Genomic DNA, 24,400 nt, shown 5'->3' on the forward strand with positions numbered 1-24,400 from the left:
TCCTTAGCAGAAAGTCCTTTGAAATGATCTATATAAAGGGAAATAGAACTCAACCCTGCTTAAATCTTGATTCAACTTGAAATCAGCTACAAACTTTTAATAATATAGTACTAATCACTTTACTGGGTTGATCTGGTACACCATAAAATACGAGATAGGACATTAACAAAAGCTGTTTTATACCCTGAATAAAATGCTTGTTCTTAATTAACAGGGTCTGATGATTCAGGCACTACTCAACCATTAACCTGATAGTCAAAATTGGGTGGCCACATCCTCTTCCCTTTCAGAAGCACACCATTCTTCTCTTAAAACTTTATCTACAGCATCTCAAAGCCAAAAATAGTGTCATCATAATAAGTAATTTGCTTCCTACAGAAACTAAGCTGATGTCTCAGTAACTACCACGCTCACTCTTTACCGCCTTTTTTATAAAGGGGTTGAATTAATTTTCCTAAAGTCGGTAGGTAATTCCCTCTTTTCAAAAATTCCATTGTTAAAAATCATCGAAAATTCAATTCATCTGTCTTTAGATCTTTCCCTGTCACTAATTGAGGCCCTATTTAATTCGTAACTTTCAGATTAAGAAACAGTTGACCAACTGATTTTCTTTATAGCTGAATGAAATGCATTTAAATAAAATTTACAGATAAAATTTACTGTGTATCAGACTAATGACCTTGGATAAATTATTTGAATTATCATAGTATAAGAATAAGAATTCCTGTAAATTTCAATTTTTTTTTATTTAATTTTGTAGGGATAAATGAAGATGTTCTTAAAGTATACTTTGCTTGAATTAAAGCACAGAAAACACTCAAGTCTGGCTTCAAATTAGTACTATAGTCCGTCCACAAATTTTCATGAACGTGACGAAAAAAAAATCCAATCTTTATGAATACCAATATACATTAGTAAATTAACAGATTACAGCATGGTGCTTGAAAATACAATATGATGTGGTAATGAAGGCCAAATGACTGAAGACAGACAGGTGCTTACCAAATGAGGTAATTCCCACCATCCAAGCAGCTTGTTAGCACAGGTGGCATAAACCAAAATGGGCGTGGGAGGGGAAATTGGTTTTATTGATTGGCTGATCGTTTTTTTACTGATTTGGGCGATATTGTCAATAAAACTGTTTTTTTTTACCATCTGAGATTGATCTTTTTTCTTTGGTTTTAAATTACACATTTCGATCAGCTTTTTTATTCTAATAAAAATGTAAAACTGAGCTTGTTTTTAAGCCAACTTACATTTTTTGTACTGGTAGGCTTAGTTCATCGGGGGGGGGGGGGGCTGTCCCCAAAACGCGATACCCCTGCTCACTAGGTGGCTTAAGAATTAAGGAAAATGAAAGAATTTGGATGTGAAATGAGAAGGTACATAGAAAGGGAATACAACTTGAGGCTAGCTTAGGCGCAAATTGTTTCAAGAGTCGGATAGCTAAATGAGAACAGTGAGATGACGGCCAAGTTTAGCCCTTTTGTCGGTTCAACTAACTAATATTCCGCTGTGTATATTTCATATCTAGCACTAAGTGTTATTCACATCTTGGACTGAAGCAAAAGCAATCCTGGATTACCATTCTAAAGAGACTTTTGTATATAAGCGTATCTTAATATACCATTTTATTAAAAGAATCGTTCCATGCTTTATAATTTTTGCATGAAAATCGTTACTCAACTGGTACAAAATTATAACATTCGCTGCTCATCTTGAGTTGAAGAAATACAAGAAAACTCTTTAAATAAATTTTCTAAAATGAGCAGAAAATGCCTTAGAACCTTAGGTAGGCTTTACATGGGAAATTAATGCTCTAGTTAATGTAACAAGCAAATATAGCATAATTATTGCCTAGACTGTAAATAGTGCTCTTTGAGGTTTATAGATGCTGAACTATTGGGTTAATATTGAACAGCTCATATAATTTGACCTACAAATAAAGTGAACATGCTATCGGTGATATTTCTTTATGCTTTTTTTGTTGCCTATATAATAATTGCTTTTCTTGCTAATTCAATTTTAAGTCCTTTGAGGTGTAAATATTTTGCAGTTCATATTATTGACCTACAAATAAATTGAACATACCACTAGTAGCCATTTTTTATCCTCTTTCTGAATATAATAATTAATTTTTCTTGTAATTTCAGTTTTAAGCTCTTTTAGCACCCTTCTGTATTTTTTGGATATAAAGATAGGTTATAACATTTGGGTAAATATTTAGTTTTGTTCCAAGTGCTCTAAAGTGCATATTACTTCATATAGCAAGATTCTGACAATCACATATTGTTTCTTTGTCATTATTAGAGGAGCATATCCATTTCTGCGTGACCCTCCTCCTCCATGGGGCAAACTAAAAATGTATAAAGTGGACTTTCTTACAGGTGATATTACCTATAGAACAAAGCATAGAGCCCTGCAGGCAATAGGGCAAGGTCTGTATTCCATATCTATTCAACAAAGAGTGATAAAAAAGGGTAAAATTCTAGTTTAGTGACTTCTTGCTATCTCAGAAAGGGGTTAGGTTAGGAAAATGAAACTTTTTGGGATGGGTCTTCAGGCTAAAGTATATCCTGGGAAGGTATTTTAAAGGGTAAAATTCTAATTAATTGACTTCTTGCTATCTCAGAAAGGGTTTAGGTTAGGAAAATGAAACTTTCAGGGATGGGTCTAAAGGCTAAAGTAGTCCCGGGAAGGTATTTTGAAGCAACTATCTCCACTCCTTCTCCCTCTAGAGGGCCCTGACCTTTGATAACCTTTAAAAACATGTATGCTATAAAAGTGAAACCTTACAAAATAGATCTTCTGCTTAATTGAAGTACAACAAAATTGTTTTCAGCTTCATAAATTTGCTCAGTTCCATTTTATAAGGTTTTAAAGATATGCTAGTACATTTCCTAAATTTTGAAAAAAAACATTGATATGGCTCCAAATTCTACTCAAGTAACAGGAATTGCATTTTCAGAACTAAAGGCAGAGAAAAGGCAACTAGTGACTGAAAATTAAGGTAAAATTTTGTTTTGTCAAAATTTCAATATGTATAGACCTGTCATGTAGGCAAACTTTGGGGGCCCTCTAGAGGGAGAAGGAGTGGAGGTGGGTACTTTAAAATACTTTCCCAGGACATACTTTAGCCTGTAGACCCATCCCTGAAAGTTTCATTTTCCTAAAAATGAAGGCATTAGGCAAGGTGCCGTGTTATCCCCGAGCATTTTTAAATGTGTTTTAGCTTTGTGTCTCCAACATCTTCAACTGTCAATTTTTTACAATGATAATTTAGGCATTAGTCATGTTGCATATGCTGATGATGTTCTGCTTCTTAGCCGGACAAAAAATAGTCTAATTACCAACTTCTACTGGCTTTCAGCCGCACTATCCACAGTAGGCCTTTCAGTTAATGCCTCCAAATGTGAGTTTTTGTGTTTTGGGAGTCCTCCACCAGTGCTGTCACTTACTTGAAGTACTTTTACTTGAAGTACTACTTAAGTAAAATTTTCCATTACTTGTACTTGTACTTAAGTAAAAACTCTAGGGTGTACTTATTACTTGATACTTAAGTAAGATTACGAAATACTTATTACTTCAGATACTTTTAATGTACTTGTTTTTCAAATACTTTACCTTTGACACGAACATTTTGTGCGTGTGTGCTTTGGCAATGTACAAGAAAACATCACCTTTAGATTTAGAGCCAACTCAGATATAGCTTTTATGTGTCTGTGCTTTGGCAATGTACAAGAAAACATCACCCTTTAGATTTAGAGTAAACTCAGATATACCTCCATGCCCTATTTTTGGATATGAAATAAGGTTATTTGTTTTTGACAAAAAAAATTATAGTATTATTAACACTTGGTTTAATTTTTGTTTAAAAGTTATATAACAAAGAAAATTGAAATTATTTCGCAGTTCACTGGTCGACAGTGAGCTAAAATCCCTTGTTTTGTGCTAAATGTTGCATGCTATAGTCCATTTGGGCTTATATTTCTACCATTAATGTTTAAGTTTTGTCATCTCGTCAACTGAACCAGATTTCTACCATTTCATCATCTTCAGGACCATATTATTGGTAAAACTACTGAAGCTATGAATCTTTGCCCATCTAAATGTTGTCTGCAATAAAAAGAAAAAAGGTAAAGGATACGGCATTAGACTTTACAGTCCGTGACGGCAGTGCTGATCTCCGTTTCTTGGCCCTTCAGCCAGGAAGTGTAATGGGGGGTTGGGGGCCAGCCATCCTGTGCTTTCACACACCCTTCCTGTTTACCTTCCCCAGATTTCTCCTGTTACCCATTTAGAGCTGGGTTGACTATGGCTAAGCTTACAGAGTCACGCCACTGACCCCCATCCCAAACTGAAGAATTGGGTACACTGGGATTCGAACCCGCGTCCTCTCAGATAAAGGATCCCGAATCCAGCGCACCAACCCAATCGGCCAGGTCGGCCTGCTAGGTAATTCTAGCTGGATCCAATGTAGTGGTATTTTTCAAATTCGTTTCAGCAAATTCAGGTATTCAGACGAATCTGACTTCAGATTTGTCACTCCATTCATAAGTTATAGGCCCTACTAAATTAAAGGAAAACTCAACTTTCTTAAGACTTGAGACCCTCTCCCTCTTGCCCTATTTGAGATTGGGTTTGTGATACCGGAACTTGATATGAGCCCTGATCTTAGGCATCTTTGGTCTAGTTTAGATTCGGATCCGTTACTCCATTTGCAAGTTATACTAAATTAAACAGAAAACTTAAATTTTTGAGGAATTAAAACCCGCTCCCTCTTGTTATATTTAAGCTAGGGTCTTTATCTCAAAACTTGATATGTGTCATGGTCTTAGGCCTCTTTGGTTCAATTTTCATTCAGATCCATCACTATTTGCAAGTTCCTCTGATAATTCAGAAACGAAAAACTGTTTTTAGCAGGTAAAGCCCCCTCCCTTCTGTTTTATTTGAGCTAGGGTCTTCATCTTTCAACTTGATGTATCTCATGATTCTTGGCACTAAATCTGGCCATCAAAATTTTTATCCAAATCCAACCAACGTTTCTCCCCCTATACGTGATTACACAGACGGATGGACAGACAGACAGACGGATTTTACAGCGTCTTAGGTAGCCATGTTGGCTAATAGGATCCAAAACAAGAAAAACAATGGCATATCATCATGCAGGTATCATCACCTATTTGGACAGTGGAAAATATCCATCAAGATAGCTTTTTGAGATCTGTCTGTCTGTCCGTCCGTCTGTGCAATCGAGTATAGCGGATTTGTATTGAAATTGAACTATTTGGATTAAAATTGAGCTTAATTAGGGCGATGGGGCTTTAAGTGTTAAAAAAAAATTCGAGTTTTTCATTTAATTCACTGTAACTTGTATATGGAGATGAATTTCGATGAAAATTGAATAAAGATGCCTAAGAGTATGATATGCATTTAGTTCTGGGATGGAGACCCAAGCTTTATTAAAAGTTAAGTTTTTCACTTAATTCAGTGTAGCTTGCGAGAGATTGATGGATCTCAGTGAATATTGAACCAATTAGCCTAAGACCATGACAGGCATCAAGTTTTGAGATGAAAGCCCTAGCTCAAATAGAACGAGGGAGAGAGGGTTTAAGTGCTGAAAAAAGTCAAGCTTTTGGTTTAATTCAGTATAACTTGCGAATGGAGCAACAGATTCAAATGAAAGCTAGACCAAAGATGACTAGGATCAGGGCTCATATCGAGTTCTGGTATCACAAGCCATATCTAAAATAGGGCGAGGGGGAGGGGGTTTCAAGTTTTAAGAAACTGGAGTTTTCCTTCAGTTTTGTAGGGCCTATAACTACTTCTACCCATGGCTTGCCCAAAGCCTGGAAATAACCTTTTTACAAAATAAGTCATACTGAAGCCAACCTTCAACCAAATATTCCGTCCCCAGAGAAAAATTATTTTGTATGGTACTTGGTATTTACCAAGTGACATACAGTGATCGCAAATTCTGTAGGTCTGTCGGTCTGTCAGTTTCGGTCTTGCTAGTTTAGGCTTTTCCAGATAAGCTAGGACGACGAAATTTGGCAGGCGTATCAGGGACCAGACCAGATTAAATTTGAACTAGTTGTTTCCCCGATTCGACTATCTGGGGGGGGGAGTGGGAGGGCGGTTAATTTGGAAAAATTAGATCGGATCTTAATTAAATTTGATATTTAGATGGATATCATGTCTCAGAGCTCTTAGTTTAAATTCCGACCGGATCAGGTGACATTCGAGGGGAAACCTAAAATCTTGGAAAATTCTTAGAGTGGAGGGATCGAGATGAAACTTAGAGGGAAAAATAAGCACAAGTCCTAGATACGTGATTGACATAAACAGAACGAATTCACTCTCTTTTGGGGAGTTGGGGGAGGGTTAATTCTGAAAAATTATAAGGAGTGATCGGATCTTGAATTTCATCGGATGAAATTTCATATTAGAAGGACCTCGTAACTTTGATCTCATGTTTTAAATCCCGACCGGATCCAGTGTCTTTGAGGGGGGACGGAAATCTTGGAAACGCTTAGAGTGGAGTGATAAGGATGAAACTTGGTGGGAAGAATAAGCACAAGTCCTAGATACTTGATTGACATAACCGAAATGGATTCGCTCTCTTTGGGGGAGTTGGAGGGGGTGTTAATTCGGCAACATTAAAAAAATTGAGGTATTTTTAACTTAAGAGCGGGTGACCGTTCGTGAGGTATTTTTGAATTTGATATTAAGAAGGAACTCATGTCTCAGATCTCTTATTTTAAACCCTGACAAGTTCTGGTGACAATGGGGGAGAGTTGGAGGGGGAATCCGGAAATCTTGAAAAACGCTTAGAGTGGAGAGATCGGGATGAAACTTGGTGGTTAGAATAAGCAAATGTCGTAGATACGTGATTGGCGAAACCGGACTGGATCCACTCTCTTTGGGGTAGTTAGGGGGTCCAGTGCTTCGGTGAGTTTGGTACTTCTGCACGTGCTAGGACAATAAAATTAGTAGGCGTGTGAGGGACCAGCACAAATTGACTTGGTAAAGTTTATTTCCCCGATTCAACCATATGGGGGGGGGGGCGGTGGTTCTGAAGGGAGAGGAAAATTTGAGAAAAATGAGGTATTTTTAACTTGCGAGTGGGTGATTGGATCTTAATGAATTTTGATATTTAAAAGGACCTTGTGTCTCAGAGCTCTTATTTTAAATGCCGACCAGCATTAAGCCTCTGATTTTTCTTTTAAATTAATCTATTGATTCTTATAATTTTGCTAGAGCTCATGCCATATGAGCTCTTGGCTCTTCCGACCTAGTCACAAGTGCCATATGAGCTCTTAGCTCTTATTTTATTCCTTTTTTCTCAAAAGATTTTCGACTTAGTCTCATGGTTTTTGCCACTTCATGGTGTGAAAACTGCTGCTAGAAATAGATAGGTTGCAACTTCTGCCGTATTGTCTTCTAGTATATTTAAATGTGTGCTTACATCGTTCCTGCGTCCCCTTAAAAGTTCTGTTTCTTACGGTAATATTGGTTTGTCTTCTGTTGCATATGCAGACGACGTTCTTCTTGTTACCCGGACTCGCCGTGGATTGCTTTATGATTTTACTATATTAACCAATGAACTATCTAAGATTGGACCGTCAGTTAATGCGTCTAAATGCGAGTTTATTTGTTTTAATAGCCCTTATGTGGTTGCTCCATTCGTTGCTGGGACTGCAATTCTGCCATGTTCTTCTTTAGTTAGTTGGCTTAGTCTGTGTTTCAGTCCAGCACTTTCCACTACCTTTTCATCCCTAGTGAATCAAGCCGTGAAAAACCTACGCGTCGCTTACGGAAAAATATCCCCAAACAAAAGCCGTTACTACCGTAACGGTTTGTCCATGATTTATAAAACTTATTGCGCCCCTGTGCTTTCGTTTTTATCAGGCATGGCTCATCTGTTTCGTAAGAAAAATTCCCATACTCTATGTGCGGCTTATTTCAGATATTGCAAATTCCTCCTCCAGCTTCCTAGGTGGCACCAAAACAGAAAAATAATTGCTCGATTTGGTTTAATAGACGTGCCTTATCGGATTCGGTCTTCCAGTGATAATTTATGTAAAAAAGACTATCTACTTTATTATCTACTTTTATATATTTATATATATATATATATATATATATATATATATACATATATATATATATATATATATATATATATATATATATATATATATATATATATATATATATATATATATATATATATATATATATATATATATATCAAACAGTTCGTGGTAACGAACTGTAGTAAGGAGCGACCCGGCTCAATAGTAAACCAAACTCTAAAAAACGGAATTTCGATACTAAAAGATATATCAAAAGAATCGGATTTTTATGCTGATTTTAAATATATAAGTTTCATCAAATTTAGTCTTTGTCATCAAAAGTTACGAGCCTGAGAAAATTTGCCTTATTTTGGAAAATAGGGGGTAACACCCCCTAAAAGTCATAGGATCTTAACGAAAATTACACCATCGCATTCAGCGTAACAGAGAACCCTATACACAAAATTCCAAGGTCCAATCTACAAAAATGTGGAATTTCGTATTTTTTGCCAGAAGACAAATCACGGGTGCGTGTTTATTTGTTGTTTTTTTTTGTTTTTTTTTTCCAGGGGTCATCGTATCGACCAAGTGGTCCTAGAATGTTGCAAGAGGGCTCATTCTAACGGAAATGAAAAGTTCTAGTGCCCTTTTTAAGTGACCAAAAAAATTGGAGGGCACCTAGGCCCCCTCCCACGCTCATTTTTTCCCCAAAGTCAACGGATCAAAATTTTGAGATAGCCATTTTGTTCCGCATAGTCGAAAACCATAATAACTATGTCTTTGGGGATGACTTACCCCCCACAGTCCCTGGGGGAGGGGCTGCAAGTTACAAACTTTGACCAATGTTTACATACAGTAATGGTTACTGGGAAGTGTACCGATGTTATCAGGGGGATTTTTTTGGTTTGGGTGTGGGGTTCAGGGGAGGGGGCTATATGGGAGGATCTTTCCTTGGAGGAGTATTTCATGGGGGAAGAGAAATTCAATGAAAAGGGTGCAGGACTTTCTAGCATTACTATAAAAAAAACAATGAAAATATAAACATGAAAAAGTTTTTTCAATTGAAAGTAAGGAGAAGTATTAAAACTTAAAACGAACAGAGATTATTACGCACATGAAGGGTTCTAAAAATACTTTAGCATAAAGAGCGAGGTATTTAGGAGGAGATAAATACTTCGCTCTTTATGTTAAAAATTTTTAAAATAATTTCAACTATTTATTCTACGGCCTTTCTGATTCAGGGGTCATTCTTAAAGAATTGGGATAAAACGTAACGTAAGTTATGTAAGTTATGTACGTTTGGTACGTAAGTTAATTCTTAAGTTACATTTTTTTTACTAATAAAAACGTTCGTTAAAAATTAAAAGATCTAGTTGCCTTTTTGAGTAACCGAAAAATTGGGAGGCAACTAGACCTCCTTCCCCACCCCTTATTTCTCAAAATCGTCTGATCAAAACTAACAGAAAGCCATTTAGCCAAAAAAAGAATTAATATGCAAATTTCATTTTAGTAATTTATGTACGGAGAGCCAAAATCAGACATGCATTAATTCAAAAACTTTCAGAAATTAAATAAAAAAAACAAGTTTTTTTAAATGAAAGTAAGGAGCGACATTAAAACTTAAAACGAACAGAAATTACTCCGTATATGAAAGGGGCTTTTCCTCCTCGACACCCCGCTCCTTGCGCTAAAGTTTGATTCTTTCTCGCAACTCTACTTTTTAAAACAATAAAAAACTTTAGCGTAAGGAGCGGGGTGTCGAGGAGGAAAAGCCCCTTTCATATACGGAGTAATTTCTGTTCGTTTTAAGTTTTAATGTCGCTCCTTACTTTCATTTAAAAAAACTTGTTTTTTTTATTTAATATATGTATAGAATAAATACTTGAAGCAGTACTTGAAGTAATACTTAAGTACAATTTTGGCAAGTACTTGATATTTGATACTTAAGTAAGAATTTGGAAAGTACTTATTACTTGATATTTAAGTAAAAAAACAATGAGTACTTAATACTTGATACTTAAGTAAAAATTTGGAGTACTTGTTGCAGCACTGTCCTCCACCAGCATCACCTCTTTGCTTGGGTTCTTCAACTATACCATGTTCAGCAAGTATTAAATGGTTGGGTCTCTCTTTTTCCACATCACTTTTGTCTACTTGCTCTGCTATTACGTCCAGTGTGCTGAAAAGTATGCGGTTTGGATAAGCAAAAATTTCACCAAATTGTGGTCAGTATAACTGAAATGGACTATGCCGTCTTTATTCTAGTTTTTGTGCCCCTGCTGTTTTTTATCATCCTGGTTTTGCTTTCCTCCTTCACAAGAAGGATACAAAGAAAATATGCTCAGGATATTTTAAGTATTGCAAGTATTTGCTGCATCTGCCTTGGTGGTATCAGAATCATACAGTTGTCTCTAAATTTGACATCGTTGATGCACCCTCGCGACTGAAACATTTATCTAAAGATATATGTTTTAAAACTCGGCAAATGGTTGGTGTTTTTGACCCTCTTTGGCCATTTTTTGATTGGAGGTAATTTATTTATGTTGTATGTCATTATGCTGCTATGTTATTTATGTTGTTATGTTTTTTGTCTTGTTTTTTCTTTTTTTGTGTGTTTACTCCACAATTTAATGTACTTTGTGGGTTATAAATAAATTATTATTATTATTGTTAACTAGAATTTTACCTAAAATTCTAGTTAATTGACTTCTTGCTATCTCAGAAAGGGTTTTGGTTAGGAAAATGGAACTTTTGGGGATGAATCTACAGACTAAAGTATGTCCCAGGAAGGTATTTTGAAGCAACTACCTCCACTCCTTCTCCCTCTAGAGGGCTCTGACCTTTGATGACCTTTAAAGATGTGTGTTTTATAAAAGTGAAACCTTACAAAATAGATCTTCTGCTTAATTAAGTACTGCAAAATTGTTTTCAGCTTCATAACTTTGCTCAATTCCATTTTATAAGGTTTTAAAGATATGCAAATACATTTCCTAAATTTAAAAAAAAAACATTGATAAGGCTCAAATTTACTCAAATAACAGGAATTGTATTTTCAGAACTAAAGGCAGAGAAAAAGCAACTAGTAACTGAAAATTGAGGTAAAATGTTGTTTTGTCAAAATTTCAATGGGTATAGACCTGTCATGTAGGCAAATTTCAGGGCGCTCTAGAGGGAGAAGGAGAGTTGGGTACTTCAAATACCTTCCCAGGACATACTTTAGCCTGTAGACCCATCCCAGAAAGTTTCATTTTCCTAACCTAAACCCTTTCCAAGATAGCAAGAAGTCAATTAACTAGAATTTACCTTTTAAAGTACCTACCTCCACTCCTTCTCCCTCTAGAGGATCCTGACCTTTGATGACCTTTAAAAATATGTGTTTTATAAAAGTGAAACCTTGCAAAATAGATCTTCTGCTTAAATGAAGTACAACAAATTGTTTTCAACTTCACAACTTTGCTCAATCCCAATAGGCTATATAAGGTTTTCAAGATATGAAAATACATTTCCTAAATTTTGAAAAAAAAAAACATTGGTATGGCTCAGAATTCTACTCAAATATCAGGATTTGCATTTTCAGAACTAAAGGCAGAGAAAAAGCAACTGGTAACTGAAAATTAAGGTAAAATGTTGTTTTGTCAAAATTTCAATAGGTATAGAGACATGTCATGTAGACAAATTTCAGGGCCGTCTAGAGGGAGAATGAGTGGAGATGAGAACTTTAAAATACTTTCCCATGATATACTTTAGCCTGTAGGGCTCCCAAAAGTTTCATTTTCCTAACCTAACCCCTTTCTGAGATAGCAAGAAGTCACTAAACTAGAATTTTACAAAAAAAAAACTCAAACAAGGTTTATTAAATAAATATAGAATAGAGACCTTGCCCTGCTGCCCACAGGGCTCATGGACTAATATGCTTTGCTCTATAGGTAATATTACCTGTAAGTAAGCCCACTTTATGCATTTAGTTTGCCCCATGGAGGAAGAGGGTCAACCAGAAATGGATGAGCTTCTAGAATCAGCATTTCTAAGTGCTCTAAACTGGAAACTATGCTGCTTTGCAGCATAGTTTCCAGTTTAGAGCAGTTGAAATGAAACTAAACATTTACAAATATTTGTTTCAAATTCATTTCATTACAAATCCATTTTGTAAAAGTTGTATAATTCAAAAACATTAATTTGTCAGGATTAAGTTGATTAAAAAAAAAATCAAAACTAATCTGCCATGTTTTCCTTTTATTCTGTTATTTCATGCACAAATTGATATATTTCAAAAAATAGCAAAGCAGACAGAAGAAACAATGTGGACAGAAAAACACAGAAATTGTTTTGAATATTTTATCCAACTTAATCATGATAAATCAATCTTGTGGATTATGTAACTAAGCCTACTTTAAAAAATGGATTTACAATCAAATAGTAAGTCTGAAATCTATGGTTTTAGCCTTTTTATACCCAAAAACTAGAAATTTCAGGTTTTCGAGGGTTCAAAAACGATTTGAATTTGTGAGAGAAGTAATTATTGTATTTGTAAAGAGAATAAAAAAAAATAAGATCAAGTGGTATATTTGCTTTATTCATAAGTTAATAATATAAACGGCAAATTAATTACCATTTTAGGACCTTTGAAAATAATAATTTCTTTCTTTATATTTTGGATGTAAAAATGGGCCAAAATATTAGTTTCAAACATGGCCATGCAAACATTCAGTTGTTCTTACAAAGTTTTGAGCAAATAATATATATTATGCATTTATTAGCACATTTATGAAGTGGAATCACCTTTTTTGTCTTTTCATTGGCATTGCAATTAACCAAAGTAACAATAAGTCTTAATGTGCTCCCCTGATATCTTTGTTCAATGCTCATTAAAAATAATACTTCTGTCTGCTTTGGGCACTATTGTTTACTGATTTGATTAGGATCTGTTTGATAGCAGGCACAGGAAGGCCCAAGGGTTTAAGCAGTTATTGTCACTTCAGCTGTTTTCTATGCTTCTTCTTGTCAGCTGATTAGTTTTCTTCCAATGCACTCTTTCTCTTGACAATGGAAGTAACACTGCTTTAAAGGCTTTGCACCTGGCGTTGACCTTCCCTTCTTTCTACTTTGTTGGGATCATTTATTTCCATTCAACAATCTTTTGGTTTCAATTTTTTCCAATTCTCTTGTAATCTCAGGAAATTTCCCAGCACTTCTATCAAATAAGCAGGACTTTCACCATGGCTACTTAGCCATGATAAGCCTAGCTTTAAATAGGCTAAGATAAGCCTACTTAGCCATTGGTCTCAAAGCCTAGCTTTGAATTTTCAAGAATATTATTTCCTGTTCTTGTCACAATAAAGTGCAACATCATGGGATCTACCTTTGCTTTTACCTACTCATTAGAGCTTTTAGATTTACAATTATAGTAAAACTGCTATGAAGATTGAACATCATAAAACTGCAAATCATTAGACATGTCAAACTATACCAGCATTAAACTAGTAAGGGACTGTTGCTGCTTCAAATTCTGCAATGTTTTGAGCTGTATGAGATGAGCACAGTTCAGGAGAGATGTTTCAAACACACTGAACTGAGTCAACTCAAGTAATTTGCACAAGTCCAGCAATTTTGACTGAGTTTACTTCATTACTGGCTGAGGGGTCTTGAATTGTAAGAGAGGAATTGAGGATCCAATCAGCCACCATATTTATTCAATTCCTTTTTTTGTTTATAAAAATAACTTTTATTTTTTTTATATTTTTCAAGCCTTTGTTCATCCAAACGGCTGCAAAATTACTCTGTATCAATTTTAAAGTTCACAGTTAATTAATTTGGCTTATTTTTCAGGGCAAAGGAAATACTACACAGAAAAACACACACATGTTTGAGTTTATGTAGATTAGATGTATTTGCATGGCATTATTTTTTTTATTTTTTTTAAGTTTTTTGTTTAATTATGTGACTAAATCCAAAGCTTTGGGAGACTATTCCATTTCATACAATATTCAATATTCAAAATATCTGTATTTTACTCTTTTTAGTCTTTAGTGATTCTTGTAATCATTTATTCCCTGTAATTGTCTAATCATGAGGCTTTGCAACATTGATGTGCTATATCTTGTAATCAATTGTTATCCTTCTTACTGTATACTAAAGCTAAATTGTCTGTGAATTATGGCTAAATCAAATTATGTCATAATTTTGTAGGGATGTTGGAGGTAAAAAAAATTATGCTGTTTTAATGGATATTACATGCTATGTATGTATGTAAGTATGTATTTCAAAGAAGGAAAACCATATACAAAACTGATACAAATAAGCATAATAATTAAGCAAATACAGATAAAAGGAAGTTCCTATTTTTGAGACTTTAAACCCTTTATAGTAAAATTGCCTATTGTCACTATATATCTTAGAGATGTTGATTTTAGGATCCCCAGTAGTAGCTCATCATTTCTACCATTAAAAAATCTCCTCTTAGATTTGTCATTTCACTTAAAAAGAAACGTCCTAACATATTCCCAAGAAGCTACCATATTTAAATAATGTAAACAGCTGCTCTTTCTTATGCAAAACTGCCTGTAGTATATTTTTTTTCAGGAGCCATTAGCAAAAACAAAAAAAGAAAAAATTAAAACCCAAATTACTTGCTTGTTTTACTATTTGCATCTCTTTGTCATTAAAATAAAATTTATGAACCAGTCCATTATTACTTCTTTGTTTACTGAAATGATAATTTCTGTTTTGTCAACATTTTATAGCAATCTTTTGAGGTCCAGGTAATCCTGAGTTCTGAGTTCTGAGTTCTTTATTTAACATTAAATTCCATAAACAAAAAATTACTTCAAGACAATCTCCCCCATAAGGCTCCATGGCCGGGAAAGAACAGGGGAGAAAAAAATACCAACAACAAAAAATATAAACAAAAACCAAAAATTGAGTCGCCCACCTTAATAATCTCCAAAAATGACAAGCTAGGCAGGGAGTAGCACATGATTTCACCAACTCAATTAAATATCCAACTTAAATATCCAAATATCCAACCAATATCCAACTACATCAACTCCAAGGGAAACCGGAATAAAAAATAAAGACAAAAAAGAAACAAAAAAAGCAAACAAAATTATTTACTAGCTAGAAAATCTCTAACATAATTTTTGAACATACCAAACGAGTGGCAGCTTCGTACGAACTCTGGGAGCGTGTTCCAGATCCTGTTGCAAGCTGTCAGAGGGTTGAAGTCAGACCTCACTGACGGTGTGTGAAGAACCAGTAAATTGTTGGAACTGCGGAGATGATAAGTCGATTGATCAGAAACAAAAGATATATTATTACATAGGACAGCAGGAAGATGGCCGTGCAACTGTAAAAAAACGAAAGAAGAACAAGAAAGAAAATAGAGAGATTTCAAATCAAGCAAGGGTTTAAGTGAAAAACGGTTAGTTTCCTGAATAAGAGTCCTTGCTTTATCATAAAGTTTTGAAAGTGGCTTCAGAGACGAGGGAAAAGTTGACATACAAATAACAGAACAATATGAAACATAAGACTGAACTAGGCTGCAGAACAAGAGTCTAAAAATCGACCCTGGAAATATATATTTGAGCTTTCTAAGGATTCCAAGACTCCTGGAGACTTTCATTTTAATCAGGTCAATATGATAATTGAACGAAAGATTTTCGTCAAGCAAGATGCCTAGGAATCGAACGTAACGATCCTTAGGTCTACTTATAGAACCTCTTGATACATTTATTTCATTTAAATCAGGGTAAGCCTTTGAGACTCTGGAGAAAATGAGAAAACACGACTTTTCGACATTTAAGGCAAGATAATTTACATCAAAACCACTGGATAACTCTTTCAAAAAGGGCTATCATCCTTGAACGAAGATCAGACTCAGTTCTACCAGTTGTGCCAAGAGTACTGTCATCAGCAAAAGCAATAAGTGTATCCGGTAAGGACAAACTCTTGTCACAGCTAGTAACGGATACTGGTTGACAAAGACGACAGCAAATGGTAGGTTTAAAATTTTTAACCGCATTAATCAGGTCATTGACGTAGATTAAAAAGAGTATCGGCCCAATGACAGATCCTTGTGGAACACCAAACTCTATTCCAGAAGGATTAGAAAAGTCCGGATGAACCGAGATGACTCGACCAGATAAATATGATAGAAACCATGAATAAGCATTCCCTCTTATTCCAATATGGGACATTTTCAGAAGAAGAATCTTGTGTGTTAATGAGTCAAACGCTTTTCGAACATCAAGAAAAAGAGCAGCAGGTATCAAACCAGAGTCAAGAGCTGAATTTAAATAATTCAAGAGAGTTGCACATGCATGCTCAGTTGAATGTTTGGCCCTAAAACCAAACTGAAAATCATGAAAAAAGAGTTTAGAATTAAGAAAATCAAGAAGTCGAGAAAGCATAGCTTTTTCAAAAATTTTACTAAACACTGATAAAAGAGATATGGGACGATAATTTGCAGGATCATTCCTTGATCCACCTTTAAAAAGGATGATAACACGAGCACGCTTTAGAGCACTTGGGAAGACACCATTTTCAAAAGAAAGATTGACAAGTCTCGTGAGGGCACACACAATGACAGGAAGAATGAACTTGACAACCTTAGTCGGAATACGGTCTGGGCCAGAGGATGAAGAACCCCTCAAACAATTGACAATTCTGGCTATTTCAATGCCATTCAATTTCAGACAGGTTCCAATGCCATTGATTTAGGACAAGGTGGTCCTAGATAAGACCTAAAATCAGGTAGAGAAGAAGAAGGACTTACAGAAGAGGCTGTAGTTTTGCCGATATTAGCAAAATAGGAAGTAAACGCATCTTGAACTTTTAGCTCACCCTCTACATTTTTCCCGTCAATCACGACACTTAAAGGGACAGAAGGAGGCAGAAAAGATGGCCTGATAACAGAATTGATTACTTGCCATGTCTTCCTAATGTCTTTACCGCACGCAGAGAATTTTCTATGATAAAATAACGATTTAGCCCTTCGGCAAAGCGAATTGTAAACTCTTCTATAAGCTTTGAAAAGTTGAAGCCGAGAATCACGCGAAAATGGCTTAGAGCACCTGTAAGCCTTCCAAAGATAATTTTTCTTCCTCCAACTTTTAAGAAGTCCAGGGGTCATCCAAGGATTCAAAGGGGTTGTTCTTTTCGATGCTGGATTCGACTGGGGTGCATTACATGTATCAAAGATAACTTCTTTCAAAGAATCATAAAACGAATTAAACAAAGAATCTATGTCAGATCCATTTTTAGAAATACTCCACGAACGACCTGCCAACCGTGACCTAAGAATATGCAAGCCCTGATCATTAAATTTTAAAGAGGAAAAACCAGCTTCTTGGCTCCTCCTTGGCAACGAATCGGAAAAATCATACATGGAAAAAACAGGAAAATAGTCTGAGATATCACTCATCAATATAGAATTTCGCACCAACGTCAAAGATGAAAAAATATTATCAAGCAAAGAAGCGGTAGTGTTAGTTATGCGAGTTGGAATGCATGCAGAAGGTAGTGTTCCACAAGCGAGCATTGTCGAAAGAAAATCCAAGGACGAGGATGACCTCCGGTCACACAAATTAAGGTTGAAGTCGCCCATAATTACAAGTTCACATGAATGAAGTTGGATTATTTCCAAGACCTCATCAAGAATCTGAAGGAAAGAGGGAACAGACCCACTAGGAGACCGGTATATATTACCAACAATCAAAGCTTTAGCTTGGGTTTTAATCTCAATAAATATGGATTCAAAAATTCCTTCTTCATTTCTTGACAGGTCATGTCTAACAGAGTACGGAAGACATTCCGAAACATAAACAGCAAGGCCACCTTTAGCCATCCTACTTCGATTCAAATATTCCATCTTGTACCCAGGGAGATGCAATAGAGATTCGTTTTTTGAATCAAGGAAAGTCTCACAAAGACCAATGAAGTCAGGGTGGCCACTACGCACTATTTTTTTCAACTCATCAAACGAAGAGCAAAGACCCTGAACATTAAGCTGAAGTACAGAGAATCTACCATCTCGTTTGGATACTCGATCTAAATCAGATACGTATTTACTACTAACTGAAAAATGGGGATTTGATGGTGATTTGTTAGACTGACCTACTGAATTATTTATCAAACTAAGAACATCAATTGGGTTATTTTGAAGATGAGATAGTCGCTCACCCAAGGAGGAGATGTCACCCAAACTAGAGTCAGACAAATTAAAAAAAAAAAATACAAACTATGATCCATCATGCGCCACCCACCACCCAGCTTGGCATCTTCATAACAATGACATGTGGACAGCAACTAGGCAAACAGAACGATGAACTCATTTTTTGTGAAAAAAGAAACTGAAACAGAAAAAATAAAGGCCAAAAACAGAAAACTTGAATAAGAAAAAAACTTGTATACAAAATGAAAAACAACAAAAACATAACTAAATCTCCCAATCCAGGAGAAAAATTTATATGTCATAACTTACGAAAAAAAAAAACCAAAACAACAACAACTAACAAACATCAAACAAATCACTAAAAAAAAAAATGAGCAAATCACACATATTACTCATCACCTCCGACTATCACAGCGGGGGAGGGAACCACAGAGGTCACATTACTAGATAGTTTAAAGGGATCAAAACATGAGTCCTCTATTCGCAACCAAGTCTTACTCTTTGAAGACTTTTTCGCTTCAATCCATACACTAATCCCTTTCGTTATTACTCGGGTTTCAGCAACTCTAGTTGAAGTGTCAGATGACGTACGCAGATTATAGCCGAAAGATAGCAGTTCTTTTCTACGACGTGCCAATTCACGCGGGAGATCGGAAGTGATACTTTTTCCAGATCCCTTCAGCCTACCACAATTTTTCATAGTAGCGTCTTTATCTGCTAAATTAGCCAAAGTCACGAAAACTGGCCTGGCTTTTAGTGTAGTCCTAGACGTTGCCCTAGTATTAGAGCCTGGTGGTTTATTTCCATTCAAACGATAGCACTTGATGAAGGGCATTGAATTTGCGTTACTGACTCCTAATTCAGAGAGAAACTCACGAGTAGCATTTTCTGAGTTACCACCTTGAACAGCTGGTATACCGTGAAGTAGAATATTCTGTCTTTTTGAAACAAGTTCAACTTGAAGACAAGACTTTTTTAGATTTACTACTTCGGTTTTGAGAACCGTATTTTCTTCTTTGAGTTCCAAATTCTCATTTCGCAAAGCCTCAATCCCCTTTTCCAGGATAAGAATCTTCGTCATAAGCTCAGTGTGTTTCTGATCAAAGTACGACTTCGTGAGAGACATCATAAAATTATTCAATAATCTCCCCTAGATTGGCTAATAACCAAATCAAAAATCCATTAAACAGAGACTTACTGGCAAGTGTTCAAACAATTCAAACAGAACAAATATCCTAAATAAGCAATAGCATCCACAAACGCGCACTAGCTCTGAACGGAATGAATGCTGGCAAGCAACTGAGCATCCATGGATAGATTTAAAAGTTTATGTGTGTCATCTTGAGATCTGTAAACAAAAGCATTGAAAAAGCCATATTCCACAGATTTACTGTTGGGACCAACATACTCTGGAAAAAAACTACCATATCATTAATAAACAGAAAACAACCTAGGTAATAGTAAACTATCATGCCTCAGACCTATATTACTACTGAAAATTCCTGGAAATACCAAATCCCAAACCTTTTACCTTGTTTTTTGTTCTCTCATACATGGATTTGGAAAACCAAACTATTTTAGTAGGTAATTCCAACTTAACCATAACTTCAAGCACTAGGGGTCTATCAACTCTATCAAACACTTTGCACAGATCTAGAAATCCTACACACAGATTATTTTTGCACTTACTGTACTTTTAGATAAACAAGTACATCCTCCATATAGATTATTTTTGCCTTACCAGTATCATATTAGACACTATGTCACTGATGTATCTGTTAATTTTTTTCCTTTAGTACCATGTGTGAGTAATTTATTTTCCCATTTCTGTTCCAAAACTCATTACAAACTAGATAATTATAAAATTGAAAAGTAATTTTAGAGTTTCAAGTATGTTTTTTTTTTTTCAATCTTCCATTACCATTCCTTTTCTATAGCTTGATATAAACTACATAATTAGAACTCAATACAACTGTATAATTGTTAAATATAAGAATGTATACTCATATTTAAAGCTCAGTTTTTCAACCTTTTTTTTACAGCCTATATTTGTGCAGTCTGTGAGTAATTCATGCTTGCAAACAATGCACATACTTACACCTCATAGCTATATTGTTTACACAGTTAGTATAAAATATCCAGATATTAACTGTTCAATATAATTTGCCTATTGTAAATGCTATGATCAGTTATTTATTACTGAAGGCTAATGTGCAAACTGTTATTCAAAGCTGATTGATTGACCAGTGCACTACTCAGCCAAAGGGGTTTGTAGCCTAGGCAATAATAGTGAAGCGACTCACACAATCCTCATCTTTTTCCTTTTTTTTGTAACCTGGACAAATGAACTTAAAAGATTTTAAGAAAATTAGATACCCTTTTTTAATATTTGCCAATATCTTTGCTTACCTTCTTTTGTGAAGAAAATGAGCTTGTTTTAAGCTTCAATGGATGGTAACTAAAATGCTCCTTTTTTAATAGGTGGTTTACTGCAACAACTACCTTCTCATGTGAGTACTGCACCACGAGTTCCTTCACTAGCATTTATAAAACGCTATCAGTCTACATCTACTGAGAATAAACGTAAGTATTGCATTTTTTATAACTTTTATAGTTAGATCCAAGGGTGACAATTAAGGGCAGGGAAATAATTACCCCCCCCCCCTTCTGCTAGATTTTGGAAAAAATTGTGTCTTCACTTAAAAAAAAATCCTTGTCTGTACTGCACACATTTTTTTGTGAATTGGTCCTGCTGATTAGATCAGTGTTTTCTTTTATACCCCCTTTGCCCTTTTTTGTTGAAAGATTAATGATAAATCATCAATTATAAAGTGCTAAATTGATAAATTTAGGAGTACTTACAGTTACATGAGTGACCTTGACAATAGCTCTTGAACTTGCATGTCTTTTTCAAGACTAAGATATGTGCAAGTATTAAAATAAACATTTCATTGCTTTGAGGCTGCATAAATGCTAATGTATAATATCATTGAGAAAACAGGAATCTATTAGTATATACATGCAAAAAATCCATAGAATGTTTAAATGCACTCAAATTGAACTTCAAAAGTAGTTGTTATTTTTCTGGAATTGTCAAAAATAAGCAAGGAAAAGTTAAATATGGTAAAAAGTACTTTATTTGAGGATTAAGGTGGTAAAAACCAATGAATAAAATGACTCTGAAATCTATCAACAGTTTAGTCATTGGCTGAGTTTTCTTGGGCTTTTTGGCAGTCATTTTAATTTGGAACAAAAATAAAAAACAAAGTAAGTTTTTTTTCAGTTGAAAGTAAGGAGCAACATAAAATCTTTTTACAAACTGAAACTATTCCATATATGAGGGGGGGGGGGGCTGCCCTGTCCTCGTCACTTGCTCTTCATGCTGTTGCAATAAGCAGTCAAATTTTAGCATCAAGAGCAAGAGAGGAGGGAGGAGCAGCCTCACTCATATATGGAAAAAATTCTGTTCATTTTAAGTTCCAATATTGCTCTTTACTTTCATTTGAAAAATCATGTTTGTTTTTATTTAATTTCTGACTCCTTTTTTTAATACTGCAAGGAAATCCCCCTTCACCTTCTCCCATTTAAAATTTTTTCCTGAAAAATAATCCCTTGTAAACTTCTCTCCTCTAGAAAGTTCTCCCCTGGGAACTTTCCTCGTCATGGTTTATTTCCCTGGAAACTTCATTGTCACAGAAAATTCTTCCCATGGAAATTCCCCCTCCCTTGCAGAAAATTCCTCTGAAAAATGTGTTTATACTTCCAATAACAACTACTATTTATAAACAGTGGGTAAATTGCATAACTGACAATCCTTTTTCAAGGGACTGCAGGGTGTCCTTGTCATCCCTAGAGGCATATTTATTGGGCCTTTCAAATATACTGAACCTAATGACTAACTCAAAATTTTGATCAAATGTCTTTTGAGAAAAGGAGGTGTGGGAGGTGCTTGTTGGCCTTCAATCTTTTTGATTGCTTAAGGAGAGCACTATAATTAAATTTTTTGTTCAACCTTCTGGGTCCATTGGTTCAATACAATCATGCCTGGGAAAAATAAAACAAACACAAATAAGCACACAACCATGATCTTTCTTCTTGCCAAAGATACAAAATTCCACATTTTGTCAATAAGAATTTGAAATTAGGCTTGTAGCTTTAGATAATTATTAAATAAAAAAAAAAAAAACAAGTTTATGTAACGGTAAGTAAGGAGCGACATTAAAACTTAAAACGAACAGAAATTACTCCGTATATGAAAGGGGCTTTTCCTCCTCAATGCCTCGCTCTTTATGCTAAAGTTTGACCCTTTCTCTTAACTCTACTTTTTAAAACAGTAAGAAACCTTGGCGTAAAGAGCGGGGCGTTGAGGAGGAAAAGCCCCTTTCATATACGGAGTAATTTCTGTTCGTTTTAAGTTTTGATGTCGCTCCTTACTTACCGTTACAAAAACTTGTTTTTTTTTATTTAATTTCTGGACGTTTTTGAATTAATGCATGTTTTGATCTTGGCTCTCAGCACATAAATAATTAAAACGAAATTTGCATATTAATTAATTGCAATTAATCGGAAGATTTTGAGAAAAAAGAAGCGAAGGAGGAGGCCTAGTCGTCCTCCAAGTTTTTGATTACTTAAAAAAGCAACTAGAACTTTTAATTTTTTACAAACGTTTTCATTGGTAAAAAATATACGTAACTTACGAATTAACTTACGTAACGAACTTCTATATTCGTGTGTTTTTATTGTGTATATGAGGGGGTTCAACCCTCGTCGATAACTCCCTCTTTACACTAAAGCTTAGATTGTGTCCCAATTCCTTAAGAATGACCTATGAATCACAAAGGCCGTAGAATAAATAGTTGAAATTACAAAAAATACTTTAGCAGAAAGAGTGAGATATAACGATGAGGTAAACCCCTCATATGCGTAATAATTTTTGTTCGTTTTAAGTTTTAATGCTGCTCCTTACTTTCAGTAGAAAAAACTTTTCATATTTATTTTTTCATTGTTTTTTTTTTCAAATAAAGCTAGAAAATCCTGCGCCCCCTTCATTGAAATTCTCTTCCCCCATGAGAAGCCTCTCCATGGAAATATCCTCCCACGTAACCCCCCCCCCCCTCAACTCTCCCCCCTAAACCAAAAAATCCCCCTGAAAACGTTTGTACACTTCCCAGTAACCATTACTATATGTAAACACAGGTCAAAGTTTTCAACTTGCAGCCCCTCCCACGGGGACTACGGGGGAGTAAGTCGTCCCTAAAGACATAGTTATTAGGTTTTTCGACTATGATGAATAAAATGGCTATCTCAGAATTTTGATCTGATGACTTTGGGGAAAAATGAGCGTGGGAGGGGGCCTAGGTGACCTCCAATTTTTTGGTCACTTAAAAAGGGCACTAGAACTTTTAATTTCCGTTAGAATGAGCCCTCTCGCAAGATTCTAGGACCACTCAGTCGATACGATCACCCCTGGGAAAAAAAAAACAACAAAAAAACAAGAAAACAAATAAACACGCATCCATGATCTGTCTTCTGGCAAAAAATGCTAAATTCCACATTTTTGTAGATAGGAGCTTGAAACTTCTACAAGTAGATTCTCTGATACGCTGAATCTGATGGTGTGATTTTCGTTAAGATTGTATGACTTTTAGGGGTGTTTCCCCCTATTTTCTAAAATGAGGCAAATTTTCTCAGGCTTGTAACTTCTGATGGGTATAACTGATATTAATGAAACTTAATTGTATATTTAAAATCAGCATTAAAATGCGATTCTTTTGATGTAACTATTGGTATCAAAATTCCATTTTTCAGAGTTTCGGACACTATTGAGCCGGGTTGCTTCTTACTACAGTTCGTTACCACGAACTGTTTGAAAATTAAACTTAATGAATGTTATATTTGGAATCAGTGTAACAAAAAACAACTCTTTTGATGTGTTAATCATTATCAAAATTCCTTTTTTAGAGTTTTGGTTCTTGTTGTGTTAATCATTATAAAAATTCCTTTTTTAGAGTTTTGGAGTTGTGCCCTCCTTAGAGTTTGTAGAACATAAATGTTGGTCAATTACGTGTACTTTGGATCCCCCCTCACCCCCTTTATTTTGTCAGGGAACACTGATGTACTAATGGAAAATATGTTTTGTTAAAGTTTCAGAAAA

At 35.2% G+C, this 24,400-nt stretch overlaps 1 protein-coding gene across 1 annotated transcript in view; it reads left to right on the forward strand.

Annotated features, from left to right (window-relative positions):
- The first annotated feature begins 1,641 nt into the window (after positions 1–1,641).
- LOC136033889 (NADH dehydrogenase [ubiquinone] iron-sulfur protein 3, mitochondrial-like) overlaps positions 1,642–24,400 on the forward strand; it is a 38,049-nt gene continuing 15,290 nt past the window's right edge. The window contains exons 1-2 of the mRNA XM_065714876.1: positions 1,642–1,792; positions 20,728–20,829. Of these exons, the coding sequence (XP_065570948.1) occupies positions 1,765–1,792; positions 20,728–20,829 (130 nt within the window). The 5' untranslated portion in view covers positions 1,642–1,764. The remainder of the gene's footprint in view (positions 1,793–20,727; positions 20,830–24,400) is intronic.

This window comes from Artemia franciscana, chromosome 12 (assembly GCF_032884065.1).
Source record: "Artemia franciscana chromosome 12, ASM3288406v1, whole genome shotgun sequence".
NCBI classification, from domain to species: domain Eukaryota; kingdom Metazoa; phylum Arthropoda; class Branchiopoda; order Anostraca; family Artemiidae; genus Artemia; species Artemia franciscana.